Source organism: Tiliqua scincoides, chromosome 8, assembly GCF_035046505.1.
Source record: "Tiliqua scincoides isolate rTilSci1 chromosome 8, rTilSci1.hap2, whole genome shotgun sequence".
Taxonomy (NCBI): Eukaryota; Metazoa; Chordata; class Lepidosauria; order Squamata; family Scincidae; genus Tiliqua; species Tiliqua scincoides.
Genome location: NC_089828.1, coordinates 32098203 through 32119284, shown reverse-complemented (window position 1 = coordinate 32119284; position 21082 = coordinate 32098203). Strand labels below are relative to the sequence as shown.

Genomic DNA, 21082 nt, shown 5'->3' with positions numbered 1-21082 from the left:
GCTGACCTGTAACCCAGGGGAACATCTGACTTTTAATGGAGAAGAGGGAACCGGATTTATTTTGGAAGTAGCTTCTACTTTTAAAATAGTATATAAAATCTAATTTGCTCAAGAAAGGCTGGGGAACTTTTTTGGGTGGGGTGTGATGTACTGTATGGCATTTTTTGTTGATGCCCACCTCACCCCAGCAGTGTCTTTTCTAGTGGCTGTCTGCTGGTGTTGCATCTTTTTAGACTGTGAGCTCTTTTGGGACAGGGAGCCATTAATTATTTGATTTTTTTCTGTAAACTGCTTTGTGAACTTTTTGTTGAAAAGCAGTATATAAATACTGTTAATAATAATAATAATAATAATAATAATAATAATGTAAAACAATTATTTTCTTCTCTCATTCTCTCTCCCCATTTTGTTCTTTCCTATCTATTTCTAGATCCAGCTTCACCCACTACCCTCTGCCCATTGAAAATGCCTCTTTCTAAGTATCCTATGCCTGTCTACTCAGATGTAAGTCACAGTAGAGACAATGGGGCTTACTCCCAGGAAAGTGTGGATAGGATTGCAGCCTTGGAGCCTAATTCTATGCCTGTCTGCTCAGAGGTAAGTCCCATTAAAATCAATGGAGCTTACTTCCAGGAGAGTGTGGCTAGGATTGCAGCCTCAGAGCCCAATCCTACACCTATCTACTCAGAAGTAAATCCCATTAGAGTCAATGGCGCTTACTCCCAGGAAAGTGTGGATGGGATGGCAGCACCAGAGCCCAATCCTTTGCCTGTCTACTCAGAAGTAAGTCCCATTATAGTCAATGGTGCTTACTCCCAGGAAAGTGTGGCTAGGACTGCAGCCTAGCTGGGAAGAAACCCAGTGCATGCCCCTGGCTTTGGCATTTCAGCCTGATCCCTGCAGGCAGAAAGAGTTCGGGGTTTATTTGAACCCCAGGAGGGGCGCAGCCAGAAGGGACTGCCAGGCTTAGGAACCTTTCTCACCTGGTGACGTTTCCCAGCAGGCCCTTTTCTGGGGGTGCACCAGTCTACCGGAAACGGCTTTCTGGTTGGGTTTCCGGTTCGGATTCACGGTCCGCTTTCCTTCTGCCCGTTTGGGGCTCGCCTGGGGACCATGGAGGAGCCGGAGATGCAGCTGAAGGTGAAGAAAGGTAACGGCAGCGATGATGGCGGGGAGATACTTCCGGGTTGTGCGTCACTGAAAGACGTCCGGGCGGGAATGGAAAGGGCGCTGAATGCAGCGCGGACAGAATTTTTTGGGTGGTGGTGTTAATGAGACACTCGCACAAGGGAGCAGGTCTCGTACTGGGTCTCTTTTCGTTGCTAGAACCCTTTTGAAAAAAAATGTCATGGATAAAGAGTGCCTCTGGGCATGTACAGAGTGCATTTTCCAGTCAGAAGTTGTCATCCACTTCTGCAGCCCCAGTGCCTCTCATTTGAGAAGCAGATACGTGGGAAGCAGTGACAGGCGTCGTCCGCTGAGAAATTGGAGCCACAGTGGTCCGGAATGGTGTACTCCAGAAACAGGGGACGCCCACTAAAATTGAGTTTGGGGAGAGTTAGGACGGACCAAAGAAAATGTTTCTTGACCCAACATGTAATTAGTCTGCAGAACTCCTTGCCACAGGATGTGGTGATGGCATCTGGCCTGGATGCCTTTAAAAGGGAATTGGACAAATCTCTGGAGGAAAAGTTCGTCATGGGTTACAAACCATGATGGTGTGTGCCACCTCCTGGTTTTCAGAATTAGGCTACCTCAGAATGCCAGGTGCAAGGGAGGGCACAGGGGTGCAGGTCTCTTGTTGCCTTGTGTGCTCCCTGGGGCATCTGTTGGGCCACTGTGAGATACAGGAAGCTGGACTAGATGGGCCTTTGGCCTGATCCAGCAGGGCTGTTCTTATGTTCTTACAAGTCATAGTAGGTATGTGCAAGCGCCTGGTTATAGAGGTGGGCTGCCTCAGATTGTCAGATGCAAGGGAAGGCACCAGGATGCAGGTTGTGTCTTGTTGTCTTATCTTGAAGCATCCAACCAGGCTTTTCTTGTTATGCTTGGGCTTGCAAGAACTGAATTCAAATTTCTGCTTAACCATGGAGCTCACTGGATGACCCTGCACCAGGCACTATGTCTCAGCTTAACCTACTTCTAAGGGTTTTGTGAGGATGAAATAGGGCAGCATCATACGCTGCCCTGAGCTACTTGGGAGAAAGGCAGGATATTAATAAGCCATTTCTGCCCAACATTGCATATAAGCAACAGGGATCACCTGTAGGTTGGGCATAAAAGGATTAATGTGAACAATGACATGGATGGGGGGTGGGGCAGTTGTATTGAGAAGGTGTAATAGGGCCGGCTGCTTCTTTTACTGACTTTACTCCTGGATATTTAAACACTGTGATGTATTTTCTAGGGCTAGGAGACCTGGACCCAAACCCCTTGCTCTGCCACATTTGCCTGGCAGGTAGAAATTCTACAAGTGAGGGTTTCTGCAGCATGAAAAAAGTGATGTGTTTGTTCTGTTTCTTTTCCAGTGACAGACAAGTTTACCGAGAGCATGTACGTCTTGGCCAACGAACCATCTGTCGCCTTATATCGACTTCAGGAGCATGTCCGGCGGTCCCTCCCAGAACTGGCTCAACACAAAGCAAGTTTTGCTCTGAATTAGAATCAAGAAGTGTGGGGCTAGGTTACAAATTATGAAAAGCCTCTGGTCTTATTTAGGTTTGTGTAGCATTAGCTGGATTGGGTTATTAAACATCAGCCAAGAGAGATGATCAGAAATCTTCAAAGTTAGATTGGAAAAACCAGTGAAGTTTTAGGGGTCACTGGAGAGGGGTGGGCGGAGAGGAGGGACCCAAGCATGTTTCTCATTAAGTTTTTATGTTTTTCATTTAATACCCAAAACAGCTTGGAAGAAGTTAACCACTATTCATGCTGCTGCAGTTTGAAAGTACCGTAGGCAGCCCTTGTCTTGACTGTGAAGTCCAGTGCCTTTCCTGCATCTATCCCCCTCATTGCATAAAATGGAATTGTTTAAATAGCATTGTGATCCTAAACATACTCACTTGAAACACCATCAAAATGAGTAGGGCTTGCTTCAGAGTAAATGAATTTGGGATGGGAGTGTTATTCTGAATTCTAGCACCATACCTCTTGCAGAACTCTTACAACTGGAACAAAGATCATGCCTCTGAAATCCACTTTTTCCTTTCTCTTCTCCCCTGACCACCTTTTTTTCTGATTTTGCTCCTATATTGTACCCTTATAGTTGGGGAGGATATAGAATAAATATGCCGGAACAAAGTTGTAAAATGGTTAAACAAAAGAGCAGTATGTGCATACATCTAAGCAGAGCTCGATGCATGCTGAAATTCTGCAGGAGTCAGTAAAATCTCAGAGCAGTAACTCACACAGAGGCACATGGATGGTCTTAGCTAATTTTTTCTTGCACTGACCTACTGGAAAACATATACCTCCAGTTTCAGGAAAACTGTGCATGTTGATGATTGAAGGATTGCAAAGTGCCAAACAAAATTGATCCTCAGTCAACCATTCTATTTGCATTGTCACTTCTGGGCAAGGGAGGGAGGGGTGGAGGATCTAAAAGAGGAAGTAATTGAAGATCTCTCCTTCTCCCATGCCAGCCAGATTCACTTGACTTCTGTTTCTCAGGCTGACATGCAGAGCTGGGAAGAACAGAGCCAAGGAGCCATCTACACTGTGGAGTATGCCTGCAGGTACTGGAGAAAGCCTCCAAAATCATATGTTCTCTAGTGCCAGCTCTCTTTTCTTAAAAACCCAGACAGTGGAAGTGGAGAAACAGAAAGGCTCTGGTTTTCATTACCCACATGCTCAGCCAAGTGTGCCTTTTAAAAAAAAAAAAAGCACTAGACAAATTCCCAGAGGCTCAGTCTATTGACTGCTCTTACCCATGATAGAAAAAGAGAACCTCTATGTTCAGGGCAGTGTATCAGATGCAAACAGTGGGAGGAGGGCTGTTAACTTCATGCCCTTGCCTGGGGCAAATGCCTGGCCATGGTTGGAATGGGATACTGGTCTTATCCAGCAGGTCCCTTTTGAATGTGTCTGATCAGTTGCAGGGTATGGGGATGCGTGTGAACGTGTTGTCTCTGATGCACTTCCTACCAAGCCAGTCTCATTTTCTCTCCTACTCCAGTGCCATCAAGAACATGAAGGACAGTTCTGTCTATTTCAAGAGCATTGAAGGTATACTCCGGCATGCCATTATGGTGAAAGATCAGCTGAATTCCACCCGCAGGTAGTTCTGAGCGTACAGAAGCTGCTGGAGCCCCTCCCCATATGCAGAGGAGTGCCAGATTCTGAGGAGCATTGGCTGTGCCACACGGCAGAGACAGTGATGTATGCTGGCCTCTAAGTGTAAATTTCTATTTTAACATTATTACTGTTGTGCTTACATCTTGAGCTGATATTTAAGTAATACTTATTGCAAATAAATAAAGTCACAAAAAATTATTTTAATTTCCTTCAAGCAAGGATTTTTTGGGGTATGTTGTAATTCTTTTCCCTTGTTATACAATTAATGGAGTAGTTACGATTATTATGGCCGATAAGAAATAGCTAACTGGATCCTCCATGTTCAAAGGCAGTATAGCTGGGTATCAAGTCCTTGCGAAACAACCGGGTAGACCTTCATACCAGGTTTGTGGGCCTTCCAATGGCATCTGGCTGACTGTTGCCCAACAATTTGGCCCAATCCAGCAACTCTTCTTCTTACAAAACACTACTTATTTCATCTTTTTAGATTAAAATTAATGGAAGACAGATCTCTCAATGGCTATCTTCTTCCTTGCTGACTTTTGGAGCCCCTCCCTCACTCGCAACCTTCAAATCCCCTCTGCAAATCTTTTCTATGAAGGCTTGGATGCAAAAAGCCCAATCCTATCCTGTGCTGGAACAAGCAGGCCAACTGTCCTGCGCTGTATCCAGCACAGGGTAGGAGATGGCTGCTGTGCAACTTGAAGTAAGGGAATTTATTTCCTCCTAACCCATGTCACATGGCAGCCTACCCCCCCAGGTGCTACTCAGCAGCCTGGTGTAATGCTGGGCTGGCCAGGAGGGGCGTAAGTTGTCTAGGCCGCTCCCACCCCCCTCCTGGGCCTGGGCTGCCCCCAGTCTGTCTTCCCCCATCCCCAAACCCCCCCCCCCAAAAAAAACACCGTTCCACCCACCACTTTCTCCAGCCTCTGCACCAGCTGCCCTCAGCTGGTGCAAACTTGCCTTTCCTCAGTATTGTGGAGGCTGGATTTGGTCGCCATGCACTGGGTCAGCTGACTCTCAAGGAAGTGCAAACATGCTTTACAGCACATTCATGACACACCTGGGTTGGTGCAAGGCACATGCACCAGTCGAACTGAACTTCAGAATTGTGCCCCAAGCCTTATAACCCCATTCTTTGTGAGTCTACTCAGACCTACTGAGTTCAATGGGACTTAGTCACCAGTAAATTTGTATAGGATTGCAACCTTAGGACCCAGTCCTAAACAGCATGCGCCAGGTCACCCCCGGCATGCACAGTTGCAAATGTGCCGTAAAGCACGTTTGCCAGCCCTTAGTGCCGGCCAAGCGCCAGAGCTTGCTCAGTGCCTGCCAGCGCTGGGCTAGCGCAGGTGGATAGTTGGTGCTCTGCCTCTCTGTGGTTGCCCAAATCGCCATGTGGTTGAGAAGTAGGTGGGTGGGAGGCAGGGAGGAGGCGTTTCAGGGGAGGGAGGGGTCAGGAGGAGGGTGGGACCAGTGGAGCTCAGCTCCACCAGATCCTGAGCTCTGTAGCGAGCCACATGGCCCTACACAAAACTCTTTGATTTTGCGGCAGCTCTGGAGCTGCCGCAGAATCAAGTAGCCCCATTGCAGGGCTACTTTCTTTACTTCGGGGAAGGGAATGAATTTTCCCTTCCCCTGAGGCGTCAGTTGCACTCAGGCTGCCGTGGTAGCCATTTTCGGTGCTGCGGCAGCTCTGTGTACCAGGCAGCTCAGGATTGGGCTGCCGGTTCCCTATTCTGTAGCTGCAGCTAAATTATGTGTGTATATTTGAAACACTCATATAGAGGCAATGTAAACAGGAGAACATTTTCTCCTGTCCCTCCCTCTGTTGTCTCTGTGTCTGTTTTATCAATTCCTAGATGTGTTGTTTTTTTAAAACTCTATCTCAGAGGTCTTTACCCTCCAGAAGATTTTACCCAGCCCATAGCACAGTGGTGAGGAAGACTTAATGTTCCAGCCCACAACAACCTACTGACATGCCAGGTAACTGCAGAGCCCTCAGCCAGGAAGATATTTCTACAGAAGATCACCCCAGAAAGCTCTGTACCTATGGGGATTCCCTTATCCCCACAGGCTCAGAACCTTCTGGGGTGATCTTCCATGGATGCCTCTTCCTGGCTCAAGGCTCTGAGTCAGCATGTTGTAGCAGGCCAGAATGTTCAACACTTCCCCACCACCATACCTACCCACCTGGCCTCCTAGCAGGGCCCCCTACTCGTAGTCCGGCAGGTGCTTGCCCCTGTTCTGCCAAAGTGCTGCCACTTATTGATAGCCCAATCCTATCTATACTTTCCTGGGAGTAGGTGCTATTGACTCTAATGGGACTTACTTCTGAGTAGACATGTATAGGATTGGGCTGTCAGTCCCCAGAGCAAAAAACCCAGCCCCAGCAGCAGTAGGAAGTGGCAGTGAATAGTTGGTGCTTCACCGCCTCACTCAGTGAGGTGAAATTTGGCAAGGGGGTGGGGTTGCAGCTTACATGGCAACTATCTTCATCATTATCAAACTGTGGACAGATGTCCTGATACTTTTATTTCCCACTTTAACAAAAAAAAAAAAACAAGCTCATTGGATAGCAAAATACCAGCAACCTGATGCGTCCACCCATGAAGGAAGCAGTATGTATGGGGTGGGGTGGTAAGATTGCTATTTGTAAAATCATATCATGCTGATTACAACAAGATCCAAGTACAACTTACTCATTCATTTAAGTTTTATTCATTATTTTATTTAAAAAAAATAATACGTGTATCATATACAGTGTGGCCCTCATACTGAAGTGTTTGGAGACCCCTGCTGTATCTAAAGTGCTCTGTAAGTGGGGGGCCGCTATATAAACAGTAACAACAATGATAGAATAGTTTAATGGAACTGCCATGTTCAGATGCAACATGCCTATGAATACCACATGCTTGGGGTCAGATAACACAGGATAGTTGTAACCTTCATGCCTTGTTGAACTTCCTGGATGTATCTGGCTGATCTGGAAACACAATGCTGGACAAAATGGAGCCTTCAGTCTAGCAAGGCTGTTCTTATATTGTTTGGTGTTTATGTTATGGTGTTTATGTTCTTCATATTGTTCATATTGGTGGCAGGGAGCTGATAGCGGACCCAGTTCTTGCCCTGCCTCCTGGCTTGAAGTTAACATCTTGATCCTTGTTTCCCTCACTTCTTAGGATAAAACTAGATGCTGGATAGCACCCACGGTTTTGCGAATAGGGGCTGCCATTTCACCATTACCCAAGTAGGGGAGATTGCAGGGGAAATCTTGTGTGTGTGATGCTCCGTTTTCCTCCGTACGTGCATGAATGTCTATGTGCATCTAGCCACTTGGCTCTATATTATCAGTGGCCCATGACTTGTGCTAATATTAATCTGTGGAAAACGAAGGGCAACCAAAATGATCAGGGGGTTGGAGCACCTTGCCCACAAAGAAACATGTTTGGGGTTTTGAGAGGGAGAGAAAGACAACTAAGCAGGGGGAAATTATGTACTGAAGTTTATAAAATTATGTGTGATCTAGAGAACATGGAAAAGAATATTTTCTTCCTCTCTCATAATACTAGAAGGCAGGTCACCTCATGAAGTTGATCTTTGATGCATTCAGAGCACACAGAAGAATTGACTGCTTTATACAATGCAGAATTAACTTATTGAAGTTAGTGCCACAAGATGTGCTAATAGCCACTAGCCAAAATGACTTGAACTAGAGATTACAGAAGTTCATGGCCGATAAGTTCATCAGGCACTTTTGGGTGATGATGGCTACATGGAACCTCCGTGTTCAGTGGCAGTGAACCTCTGAATGCCAGTTAGTGGTGACCAACCACAAGGAAGATTTGCTGCACTCATGGCATGCTTATGGGCTTCCTGGAGGTATCTGGTTGGCTGCTGTTGGAAACAGGATGCTGGACTAGCGGGACCTTTGGTCTGATCCAGCAGGGCTCTTCTGATTATCTAGTTGTTAACCACAGTACCTAAATGGAACCTCTGCATACAGAGGCAGTCTACCTCCAAATACCAGGTGCTGGGGGCAAACAGTAGCAGAAGGCCATCACCTTCTTGAAAAGATGGCTTTTCAGAGGCATCTAGTGGATCACTGTTGAAAACCAGATGCTGGGTTGGATAGTCCTTGGTCCGATACACTCCGGACCACTTTATGTTCACACCAAAGTTGAATCTTTCCCTGAACCAGCTGGCTTCCGGGAGAGGACATTCCTCATTTCTTGCGTCACTCCATTCCAAGGTTTCCCGTGGGCCTGCAAAAAGTCCGACTCTGCCGAAAGGGTCCGATGCATTCTGGGCACATTGTAGCTCTCCTTCTCAGGTGTGGGCCCAGTGCTCCCGGAGGAGGTCACATTGCTGCTGGCTGGGGTGGTGAGGTGGGACTTCTGCTCGATGTATGGTGGGTAAGAGAACTCCCGATGGATCTCTGGCCGTGGCCTTGGAGTAACCACGTTCTTGACGTTGTTGAGGTGAGTGGCAGGGGCCTCGCTGCCACGGGCAGAGTCATTTTCATAGAGGGTGTGGGACAGTTCTGATTGGCTATGCTGTGAGGCCTTGGATGCCCGCACAAGCACATGGATCACAGTGATGAACAGGACAACAATACCGGAAGATAAAATGCAGGCACTAGTGATTCCGGTTTCAATCTCAAACAGAACTAGCATATACATGGAAAGTGCTGCAATTGAGACAGAGACATACTTTAATATTATTTACAAATCTTATGAAAAATTATAATACACAAGAAAAAAAGAACATTTCCCCTGGGCGTTTTCCAATTCCAGGATATAATGAACAGGTTTCAGTCCTAGAGGAATGCTTCTATACGACTCCTTTTTCTTTCCCATAAATCTTGAAATACTACTTAAGTTGCAAAACACACATACCCACAGCTCCAACCGCCCCATTTAACACAAAGTGAGAAATTGGCCCTGAGAAAGTAAGGGCACAATCCTAAGCAGGTCTACTCAGAAGTAAGTCCTATTGTGTTCAATGGGACTTACTCCAAGGAAAGTGAGGTTAGGACTGCAGCCTAAGGGCGCAATCCTAACCCACTTTCCAGTGCCGACATAAGGGCAATGCAGCTCCGAGATAAGGGAACAAGCATTCCCTTACTTTGAGGAGGCCTCCGTGAGTGCCACCCAACTGCAGGATGCAGCACATGTCCCACTAGCACAGCTATGCCAGTGCCAGAAAGCGGGTTAGGACTGGGGCCTTAATGAGTTAGCTCTAGTAGACTTAACTGCCAGTTAGGAGACTGGGCCAAATCCTATCCAACTTTACAGCCCTGGTGCAGCCATGACAATGGGATGTGTGCTGCATCCTGTGGTAGGAATGTAGTTTTGGAGGCCTCCACAAGGTAAGGGAATGTTTGTTCCCTTGTCTTGGACTGCGTTGCAGCTGCACTGGCGCTAGAAAGTTGGATAGGAGTGGGCCCTGTGAAATCAGAGGTTGCTTGTTGGTCTGGTTGTGAAAATAACTGTTGGTCTGAAATGTTGGCATCTTTTCTTAAAGCGCCCATTCTTGTTGCAGAGCTTCCTTTATTTCTTAAAATATATGCAAGTTTGAAAGACTCATCATTCAACACTTTGAGCCAAAAACTTTTGCGCTGCTTTTGGCTGCAATCCTGGGATGCAGCAGGACTTACTTCTGAGTAGACATGCAAAAGATTGCACTGTTCACCACTTCGGTTCCAGCAGAGGGCAAGAGAGAGCTGATTCAAAGCACACATTTTTCAGATACAAAATAATTTTGATGAAGTGTGGCTGGAATGGCTAATCTCTAAAAGACAGGAAATGAACCATTGGGGGAAAACACCATACCTGCTAGGTAGACTGAGACTCCACAGCAGAACAAACCAACAGCCACATGCCGGACCTTGCGGCTGTCCAGCAGGAACCAGTCAGCTCTAGGATACAAAAGAAGCAAGTTCTTACTTAGTTGTACTAGTAACAGAACATATAGGAGCCATTATTTATGCTACATTATCAATATATGTGTTAGGAGGATGAGCAAATTGCCCTGTTCCATTCTTTTATTGCAGTATTTGATGTTACACATATTTTCCCCTGGGTTTTGGAGTTCCAAATGCCCCAATATTATTGACTGGATGATGATGATCTTGACTGTATTACTACTGCTACTGCTACTACTACTACTTTTCAACAAGAGTAGTTCACATGAATGGTTGCATCAGGATTCTTTTGTGTGGTGTTTCAGCAAGGCACAGGAACACATGTGCAGATCACTGAAACACTACACAGAAAGGATCTCCTTACAATCATACATGTGACCACATGAAATTTGATTATTTGCAGTGTCTTCTATATGTGCATTGGTAATGCAGAGGGGAAGATAGTGAAGAGAAGGACACTGAAAGCTGTGGCAATCTGCATGCTCCAATTAAAGAATTAATGTTAGGAATTCTCCTTGTTAAAACTGAAATTCAGGAGCAGGGCTAAGTGAACTTCTAGATGCGCAGTTTTCAGCCAGTGTGCTGTGGTACATGGGTGTGCCGTGAATGGTTCACAGGTGTGCCACAAGAGTTTGGGGGAGGGTCGTTTATTAGTAGGGCCATTGGGGGATGTGAGCCCCCTACAGGCAGTGTGGTGTGTCTTACCAACTGCCAAAAAATTCATAGTGTGCCTTGACAATTTTAGAGCCTTGTCAGTGCGCTGTGAGATGAAAAAGGTTGAAAATTGCTGTTCTAGATCAATTAAAAAATGGAATTGGGCCAGCCTCCTCATCCCTAGCCTGTAGTTGGTAACCAGGCCACCAAATGTGTGCTTATTGATCAGCTTCGCATATCAGGCACTACTTATATTCTCAACAGTGTTTACCTGTCAGAGCCTATTCATGCATGCAAACCTTCACATGATCTTGCAGGCAATCAAGGGACGAACACTAATGTGTGAACAAGTCCCTGCAGAACCCCAATAAAAAGCAAAATAAATAGTGGCCAGACAGATGACGGTGAGTTGTTCGTTACTTCATGATAACGCCCACCTGTGTTAATAAACCTGAAAACTGTACTTTGGCTAAAGTAGTTTTTACCCTGGCTCTCCTTCAAGCACCAAGCGAGCACCACATCTTGGTCAGACAGTGATGTGGGACATTCGGTGCAGCGGGGCAGGCTAGCCTGCGGTTCAACTGTGTTTTTAAAATATCTTCGCAGGGAGCTGCCAGCTCACACAGAGAAATTTTTGGATGCACTGCTTTGCTTTTTCCTTTCATTGTCCCCGAGAATAGAAGGGGCTTTGTTTTGCCAACTGCAAAAAGAGGGGGAGAGGGAGGGGGGATTAAAGTGGGTGAGCACCAACTTTGTTTGCCAAAATTCAGAGCATTTGAGAAAAGGGGGAAAGGGGAATTGAAGCAGTAATTCAGAATGACAGCAACAACGTGGGAAAGATGCAATACGTGAGATGGGGCGTTAATGAGCCTTCATCCTCCCTCCAAAAACAAAGCAAAACCCAGAGTGCTGGATTCTGCTCTTGCTCATGGTCGAGGAATTTTAAATCATAACAGGAACTTTGACAGAGCTTTGGAGCGGCATGTTAGCAGTACTGGATGACTGTGGTGAAGTCCAAAATGCAAAGCAACTGAGAGTCTGGGCTGTAACCCAACAGTTCTAGACCTTATGGCTGCAGAAAGGCTTGGAAGGGTGTGGGCAGCACCAGCTTGAAGCTCAGCACTTAAGAGAGTAAGTATTTCAGTGAGTGAGGCTGACAGTTCATGGCCATGAGGAACTCGGAATAAATTAGGTAAAGTCAGAACACTGGTGCAAATGTGATTCAACTGCATGACTTTATTTGTTGCATTTTGTCAGATGCATCTTCCAAGGCATAGTATATTGTACATGTACAGGGTATACTATTTTCTCTCTCCCGTGTTATCCTTACAATAACCCAATGAGGTAGATAAAGCTGCAAGAGTGAATTGGCCTAAGGTCAAGTTTCATAGGACCTTGAATTGCCCCGATATGGGATTGCAAATTTTTCTCCTCCTGCAAACTAACCCCTGAATAAAAGGGGAGGGGAATGATAGATCACCGCACCAAGGAGTTTACAATCTTAAGTGTATTCAGACTGATTCTAGAGGCTTCTGTGCAGGTTGGTGAGATGGGGATTAGCAAAACAGGATTAAAAGAAAACTAGAATTAAGAGAAGCAATCTAGGGCACAATCCTAACCCACTTTCCAGCACCGGCATAAGGGCAATGCAACTCCAAGGTAAGGGAACAAACATTCCCTTACTTTGAGGAGACTTTTATACTGGGTGCTGTAGGCTTATACCAGTCTTTCAAGTCTGAAGGTTGCCAACCAACCATTGGTGAGTGCCAGCCAGCTACAGGATGCAGCACACGTCCCATTGGCACTGCTATGCCAGTGCTGGAAAGTGGGTTAGGATTTGGGCCCGAAATGGATTTATTCCTTTTACTAATAAAATGCCTATGAAACATGAATAAAATAGTTCTCCCATAACAGGAACTGGAGTTCTATGAAAGGAAGTAAAAAGATTGCTGTCCCTGGTCTGTTAGATCAGATCCAAAGTAGATCTAATTCAACACCCTGTTGCCAGCAGGGGTCCACCGGATGCTTTCAGGATGCCCACAAGTGGGCCATGAAGGCAATAGCCCTCCTCTGTTGTTTGTCCCCAGCACACAGCATTTGGAGGCAGACTGCCTCTGACCATGGATGTTCCATGAAGCTATCATTACTGGTAACCACTGACAGATCTATCCTCCATCAATCTGTATTATGTGAACATAAGAAATTGCCTTGTTGGATCAGACAATATCCATCTAGTCCAGTCTCCTGACCCACATAGGTGCCTCATGGGAAGCCCACAGACATGTAGCCAACAATCCTCCCCTGTCATTTGTCCTCTGCATTCTGTAAGGCAGACTACCCCTTTCCATGGAAGTTTCACTTTTTGCTTTTGTGACTGTTAGCTGCTGAAAGGCCAGTCTTCCTTCATGAAGTTTTGGTAAGTAGCCTTTAAAGCTGGAAAATAGGGATGGCCCCCTGTGGACAGGGACAGTTGGAGTGAAGAACAGTCTTGCTGGAGTTTTATTTTCAATTGTGGCCAGCCAGATTCTTCTAGGAAACTCAGATGTGAAGGCAATGGTTGTTCTCTCATCTGTCCCTAGCACTTAACATTCAAAGGTAGACTGCCTTTACTGATGCTTTCCCACTACTTGTGCCCAGCATGTGGTATTCGGAGGCAAGCTGCTCCTAACCTTGGAGGTTCTGTTAATGGCCCTACAACATAAACCCTGGCATCAGGTATTAGAGGCAAGCTGCTTCTGACCTTGCTGGTGACATCAAGCTCAGATGGTTGTAGTACAGGGTCATTATAAAGGTGACTATGATGAGGCATGTGACAAGCACTGGACAGGAAGTCTTGTTGACATTCCAGGCATGAAGTCACATGGGCTTTTCTTTTCCACTTCTGTGAGCCAGCCTAAAATGGGATTGAGATTTGCCAAAGTGTGTTCCTCTTAACCAAGACCAGGAGCTGCTCAGCCATTTGTCACTTGGTACATGGAAGTGGCGTTTTCAAGTGATGCAAAGGCATGCAGTGGGTCATTGCACATAGGAAACGGGGCATCGCATTTGTTAATGATTTGGAGACCAGGGTCCTGGCTGAAGGTGGATGCCCACATTGCAGACCCAGTGCCGGTTTTAGACTTGGTGAAGTTCTAAGCTATATATATAAGCTTAGCTATATAAAGCTGAGCTATATAAAGCCCCTCATTTAAAAAAAACCAACACCATAATTTGTTGCACAAACTATTTAAAACAATCTACATTTTTATACATTTAAAAAAGAACTTAAAAAAGATTTTTATATATAGCTGACCCAGAGGGCACCAGCACATCTATATGACTTAGCTATAAATGATCCAAAAGAAGAACAATCCAACCCAGTTTGGCTAGTGGTGGTAAGTTACAGCCCAATCCTATGAATGTCTACTCAGGAGTAAGTCCCATTGGAGTCAATGGGGCTTACTCCCAAGAAAGTGTGGATAGGATTGGGCTGCCAATTTCCTCCATGCCATACTTTTATTGTTCCTCTGGTTTGCTCTGCGCTACTTTCCAATCCTCATTTCTGGCTCAAAGAAAAGAGTTGCTAAAACTAAGAGCACAAGTCTATGCTTGTCTATTCAGAAGTAAGTCTCATTGCCTTCAATGGGACTTACTCTCAGGAAAGTGTGAATAGGAAGGAGCCCAAGTCTGGAATTGCAGGAAGCCCCATTTACCCATGGGTAGCCCAAGAGAGAGCAAAGGGCTAAGTGCTCCCACAAAGACTTTGCTTGCCCTCACCCCTATTCAGTGCCAGCACCATTCAGTGCTGAGGGCCTGAGGTGAGGGCCCTGCCCTGAAACACCCCCCCCCCCACGGCACATTGGTACTGTGGGTTCATGGTTTGACCTAGCCAGGTGTATGGACCCTTGATCAATGCACTACCTTACAGAGCCCTGATGCCACCTCTGCTCCCATAGCTGGATGTCCATAGTAAGGAAAGGTACTCTGCACATCTTCAGAATACTTTTCTTAATTCATCACAAGCATTGAGAAAAAGGGAGAGGGTAGTTCCTCTTGGACTCATTTCTGTTCATGTTCAGGCCACAAACATTAATGTGAAATACAGTCCAGTACACTCTTATTTTCCTTTCAAAGTCCTCTCCACTAAAAAGTTTGCACATTGCCTTATCTGTGCCGCTGTCACATATTTTTCTGGTCCTGCCACCTGTGTTTACTGCTTGTTGCCATTCATGTGTACCTCTTTGCCCTCTCCCCCCACATTACCCATGCATATATGCACATGGATAAACACAGTAAGAAGGAAAAAAAGGCAATCTGGATGTGAGGGCATGTCTGAGTGCAGGGAGATTCCTTTTTTGAACCTGGGTCCTTCTGCATGCAAAGCAGATCTCCCCCCCACTGAGCTCTGGACCTTTGAGAAAATCTCTGAAGCCCCACTGAGCTCTGGACCCTTGAGATTTACACTGAGTCAGACCATTCTCCACCTACACCAACTCTCCAAGACTTCAAGGGTATTTCCTGCGCGGTTTTGCAACTGGGGACCTTCCAGATGCAAAACAGGTGCTCCACCTCTGAGCTCAGGAGGACCCCAAGCACAGGACGCTGCTAAATGCCGAGCCAGACTATTGGTCCATATAGCCCTGGACGGACTGCTCTGGCTGGTAGCAGCACTTCAGGGGTCTTTCCTGAGATCATTTCAACTCAGTGTGCCAGGAAACAAACCTAGTAGGACCTTCCACAGACCAAAGAGAGGCTCTTCCCCCTGAGTCAGGGCCTCACCTCCCTCCCTCCCTTACAGAGTTGCTGTGAGGATAAAATGGGGGGGGGATCCAACTATGCCCCTTTGAGCTCCTTGGAGGAAAGGTGAAATAGTGACAGGAAATGAGATCGTGGAGAAGTAGGCTTTTTCGACTTTAAATCTTCTTATGGGGGGCAGTGGCGTAGCTAGAGGGGGGCAAAGCACTAAGTTTTGCAGAGAGCCTTACCGCAGCGTGCAAAGCACTAAGGGCACAAGCCTAACCAGGTCTACACAGAAGGAAGTCGTATTTGGTTCAATGGGGCTGACTCTCAGGAAAGTGTGGTTAGGATTGCAGCCTTTGTTTTGCAGTGGGGTTTGTTAGTGCTTTGCACCCCCCGGCTACGCCACTGTGGGGGTTGGTGGTGGTATAGACCACGCACCTCCCCCGCAGGTGTGCCTCCCTCCCGGCCTGCAGGGGCCCCCAGTACCCACCTGTCTGGCCCCGGAGCGCACCTCTCCGCGCCACAGTAGCCGTGCAGCAGACTCAACAGGAGGCAGCTGAGGCTGAGCACCAGGCAGAGGGAAGCCAGCACGGCCGAGGCGGGCAGCAGCACCCGGCCGGCCCCCTCGGGGAGCCCTCCTCCCGCCGCGCCCGCCGCCGCTCCTGCCCGGCTGCCCGCCTGGACCTGGAAGATGAGCATGGAGGCCAGCACGGCCATCAAGCCGGACACGCTGCCCAGCAGCACCAGGGCGCCCAGGGCGCGCTGGCCGTACGAGGAGGGCATGGTCGCTGCTGCGCAGAGGAGGGGCGAGCGGGGCCCGCGCTGAGCAGCCGCCGCGGAGAGTCCGGCCAAACTCGCCCCAGAGCGCGCTGCCTTGGAGATGGCGAGGCGGAGAGTGGGAGGGACCCGGCTGGGAGCCTGGGCTGGTGGGGAGGGGGCGAGTCCGCCCCCCTGCTCTTCTGGGTCCTCTCTGCTTGCCCATCCTAAAGAGGGATCCGAAGCAAGTGGCTGGCTTGACTTGGCTTGGCTTTCTTTCTTTTTTTCTTTTACTGGTTTATATTCCGCCTTTCCCTCTGATGCTGATAGCAACTGCTACCCTGCATGTGCCTGATCTCGTCTGATCTTGAAAGCTAAGCAGTATCAGGCCTGGTTAGTACTTGGATGGGAGACCGCCTGGGAATACTGGGTGCTTTAGGCTTATACCACAGTCTTTTGAGACTGAAGGTTGCCAACCATTTTTTTCCCCAGCTACTCAGCACCAAACAGCAGTGGACTACCTGGGGGGGGGGGGCAAAGCGCTAAGTTTTGCAGGGAGTCTCATCGCAGCGTGCAAGCAGCCCCTTCTCTTCCCCCTCAGAGCCATTCCAGGCAAGGGGAGCAAAACGGAATGGCCCCTGTTTCAAAGGGAAGGGGGCTGCTTTCATGCCACAGTGAGGCTCCCTGCAAAACTTAGTGCTTTGCCCCTCCTCTAGCTGTGCCACTAAACAACAGCAACAACTTCAAACACTGACAAGGTCACTGACAAGCCTTTCTTTTTTTTTATCCACATGTCTGCCCCCCTCCCTTTTCTGTTGTTCAAATAACATCCTAGGCAGCTTACAAAAATGCGACGGAAACGATTGTGCAAAATAAATCACAAATGTAATCAGCAAATCTGCAGTGAATCGGTAGACGGCGGTAGTCCTAAACGGTAGGACTAAAACTCGAATGCCCGCACCCAGGGATATGTAAGATGTCAGGCCCGCAGAAGCTCATTTTCTGGCCCACGTGATAATCGGGCTCTGCCACATCTCAAAAATATGATCAAGATTTACATATTTTCTCCGTTGACATTTGCGGCTAATCATGAGTTACTAGGTGAGAATCAAAGTGCTTATTTCTGGTCATCACTTGTTTGATGGCATCACTCCCTGCTTAATGACATCACTCCCAGTCCTCAGCAGGCACTCTGAATCCCATTCAGCCCTCTATATCAGGGGTCTCCAAACCCAGGCCCGGGGCCAGATGTGGCCTGTGACAAGCCTCTATGCAGCCCGCAGCAAGCCTCTGGTCCCTGCAAGCATCTGGCCCGCTCAACCAAATGTGACCAGAGCTGTGTTCCAGTTGTATCTGGAGGGTGTTCTGAGGGCCAGGGAGGCCATGTGCCTCCCCTCAGAATGCCTTCTAAAGGCCTAAAAACATCACTTCCTGGCTTTCCTGAAAAATCAGAAGTGATGTTTTGGGGCAATCTGAAGACCTTAGGCTTTCTAATGTATTTATTTAAATTTATATTTAAAATTTATTTATTTTTCCAACCCTCAACACCATGCCAGATATTTTATGTGGCCCTCTGGCTTAAACATTTGGAGACCTCTGCTCTATATGAATGAGTTTTACGCCCCTGCCCTAACCCACTACTCTCCTTTCCTTTCCCACCTTTCCCTCCTTCCTTTTCAGATCTAGGGAGCAGGAAGAGAGATAGAGGCAGGCTTGGATGGGCCTCATGGATGGGCCAGCCCAGTTCCACAGAGAGGTCATTAGAGACAGCATGACCATTTATATTTATATGCATTTATATTATGAAAATATTCCTGCATGCCTTTCCAGGGAAATCTGCTCAAGACCGACTGCAATCGTATACCTGTACACAATTGCCTGGAAAAAAGCCCCATTGGACACAATGCAGCTTACCTCTGAGTAGACATGCCTAGTCTTGCACTGTTTACTTAGACAATCCGTTGTGGCCAAATAACAAGGGATGGTGCCTGAGATGAACTTACTAGCATTTCCAAATGGCAGTTTCCTAGCTAAACATGGTTTTACAGATGGACCAGTACAATAGTGGCTGGATTTGGTGTCCTTACCCACAACTGGTGTTTGAAAAACTGCTATGAATCAGGTTAATGCAAGGATTGGATCCAACTTGGGGGTGAGCAGTGTACCAATTGATGTGCAGTCTCATCAGTGTACACATACACAAGAAAATGGTGTATCAAGAAATCTTGATGCAACTGTATCATGTCTTTACCAAGGTTCTTATAGAGCCTGATGTGCTTTCGCGATGTGTGCATGAGCTTCTGCGCTTGGGTTAAATACAACACAAAAAGAATCTTGTTTCAACCAAATGTACAATCGCCTCAAGATTTCGGGGGGGGGGGCATGCATTAGTGATGTAAAGGAGTGGGGAAAGGTACAAATAAACAGAAGGAATTGAAATCAGTGGCAAATGCCACATAGGCAGTGCTGTGTACCAAACTGGGAAATAAAACAATAGGGGATTCAAAATGCATCCATTCAGTTTGGGAAGAAGAGCAGGGGTGTCTGAATTGCAGGCTCCAGCAATACATCTGGTTAAGAAGAATGTCTAAAACATCCAGTCAGGGCCAGCCTAAAACCACCTGACATCTGAGGCAGTGTGCTGACCCCCCCCCCCCCCCGTACTGATCAGAGTCAAATACTGAACCCCATGCTAATGGAATGCTGAAATCCCTTACTCAGTGGAGGTCAAATGCTAACCCCCTTTACTTGTTGATGTACCAGCCTCTGCTCTCCAAGACACCAGTGTTCTAGCTCAGCACTATCCTCCCTCTGCATCTCCTCTTCCTCTTTCTACCCCTTTTTGAGTCCAAGAAGGAGGAAGAGCACTGGAGGCAGGTCACTGGACAGAGACCGGAGCCCCCCACGAATTGGCCTCCTATGGCAACTGCTTTAGGGCCCAGTCCTATCCAATTCTCTAGTGCCAGTGGTTGGCAGCCTTCAGTCTCGAAAGACTATGGTATAAGCCTACAGCACCTGGTATTCCCACACGGTCTCCCATCCAAGTACTAACCAGGTCTGACCCTGCTTAGCTTCTGAGATCAGACAAGATCCAGCATGTGCAGGGCTGTGACAATGGGACATGCACTGCATCTTGTGGTGGGGTGGCAGTCTCAGAGGCCTCCTCAAGGTATGGGAACATTTGTTCCCTTACCTCGGGGCTGTATTGCAGTTGCACCGGTGCTGGAAAGTTGGATAGGATTGGGCCCTTAGTTGGCCTCATGGATGGGCCAGCTCTGTATCCAGTAGATGCCTAAACGCACAGTCATACCAATCGGTGCATGTACTATACAGATGTTTGTGCAGGCCTGTGCAGGGTTCTTGGCTTTAGCATTCTCACCGTTTCTCCTGCCTCCCTCTGTTCAGCTTGGCTCCCAACTGCCTGGGGCGTTAATAACAAAACCAATTTTCACAGTCTTAACCGCGACGTGTCCAAAGCCTGTCAGGCTGAGATCCGCTATGAATTAATCACTGTTTTCACCTGTGTCATTTAGAGGTAGAACCAGCCGTTACCTTCAGAAACACCACTCCAGCAACACTGACCCGAATGTGCTTTGGTGCCTCCTGAGAGAGGAGAGGAGGTTCATTAATGCTCTTTGACTCCATGAACACCAGATTCCCATTGCCCAGTGGCTGCGAGCAAGAGGGCAGCAGAGATAAGTACCACACATTCCTTTTAGTGGCAGATCTCAGGAAACAACCAAAGCCCAGGGTTAATCATTTGTAATACTTTACTATCATTAATATTGTGTCTAGTATTTAACGGTTTGTTAAAGGGCTTGAGGCACTGATGTTACTTTGGCAACCTTTATAACACCCCTATAAGGGAGACCAGTGTGATTCACTGCATGTTACAATTTGAAGATGAAAGCTGATGGCTGAACTAGAGTCTCTTCCTGCCATGCTGAGAACAAAGTTGAGATTTGTCATGACAACTTCCAGTGCGTCACTCAGGCCTGCTAACCACCAAGCGGCATCAGCACCTTCCGAAGTCTTCACAACAACCCTGCAAGGACGGCCAGTAATGTTTACATTAATGGGTAGACTAGAAAAATGCCCTTGCCTGTGCCACAGGATTGGCAAGACACTCCCCTACAATCTCAGTCCTGTGTCTTCATCCTGCTGGCATTATGTCCAGAATAATAATTGTTTCTTATAGAGTTGTTGTAAGTACTATATTACAAGATAATACACTTTTATAAGACAATTACAATATATAATAATCAATGTGAAATTGTTTTGAGCATTGGGAACGTGCTATATAAATGCAATGGCTTCAGGAAGTCACCTCCCCACTTTAAAATTTTTCTATGCAACCATTTAATCTAGTCCTTTTTATTCAGAGGATGGGGGCGAAACTCATTTCTGGGAATGACAACTGCCAATTTATCAGGAAGTAAATTAATTGTTGTTTATACTAAAATGCCACCTTTTTTCAAGGAGCACAGGGTGGCATACGTGATCTTCCCCCCTTTTATGCTCACAACAAACCTGAGAGGGAGCAACTGGTTCAAGGTTACCCACTCTGACACTCTAACCACTAGAACACACTGCCTTTCTAGAGCAGTGATTTTCAATTTTTTTCATCTCATGGCACACTGACAAGACATGGAAAAGGTCAGGGCACACCGTCAGTTTTTGACCATTGACAATGCACACCATGCTGCTGGTAGGGAGCTCAAATCCTGCAATTGC

The 21082-nt window shown here is 47.0% G+C and overlaps 2 protein-coding genes across 2 annotated transcripts; one reads left to right on the top strand and one right to left on the bottom strand.

Annotated features, from left to right (window-relative positions):
• The first annotated feature begins 1026 nt into the window (after window positions 1–1026).
• Window positions 1027–4491, top strand: BORCS8 (BLOC-1 related complex subunit 8). The gene is made up of 4 exons (XM_066635439.1): window positions 1027–1150; window positions 2529–2641; window positions 3670–3734; window positions 4175–4491. The coding sequence occupies exons 1-4, from the start codon at window positions 1114–1116 to the stop codon at window positions 4278–4280; spliced, it is 321 nt and encodes a 106-aa protein (XP_066491536.1). The 5' UTR covers window positions 1027–1113; the 3' UTR covers window positions 4281–4491.
• A 2531-nt stretch (window positions 4492–7022) lies between these two features.
• Window positions 7023–16450, bottom strand: TMEM221 (transmembrane protein 221). The gene is made up of 3 exons (XM_066636199.1): window positions 16083–16450; window positions 10128–10213; window positions 7023–8983 (listed from the first exon to the last, which is right to left on the bottom strand). The coding sequence occupies exons 1-3, from the start codon at window positions 16373–16375 to the stop codon at window positions 8463–8465; spliced, it is 900 nt and encodes a 299-aa protein (XP_066492296.1). The 5' UTR covers window positions 16376–16450; the 3' UTR covers window positions 7023–8462.
• Between the last annotated feature and the right edge of the window lie 4632 nt (window positions 16451–21082).

Bases quoted from the DNA above. Each gene is read 5' to 3' on its own strand.
- TMEM221 (XM_066636199.1), bottom strand. From the start codon at position 16,375: ATGCCCTCCTCGTACGGCCAGCGCGCCCTGGGCGCCCTGGTGCTGCTG. The intron at 10,214-16,082 runs GTGGGTACTGGG...TTTGTATCCTAG, and splicing joins TGCGCTCCGGGGCCAGACAG to AGCTGACTGGTTCCTGCTGG. The intron at 8,984-10,127 runs GTATGGTGTTTT...TCTCAATTGCAG, and splicing joins AGTCTCAGTCTACCTAGCAG to CACTTTCCATGTATATGCTA.
- BORCS8 (XM_066635439.1), top strand. From the start codon at position 1,114: ATGGAGGAGCCGGAGATGCAGCTGAAGGTGAAGAAAG. The intron at 2,642-3,669 runs GCAAGTTTTGCT...TCTGTTTCTCAG, and splicing joins CAGAACTGGCTCAACACAAA to GCTGACATGCAGAGCTGGGA. The intron at 3,735-4,174 runs GTACTGGAGAAA...CTCCTACTCCAG, and splicing joins ACTGTGGAGTATGCCTGCAG to TGCCATCAAGAACATGAAGG.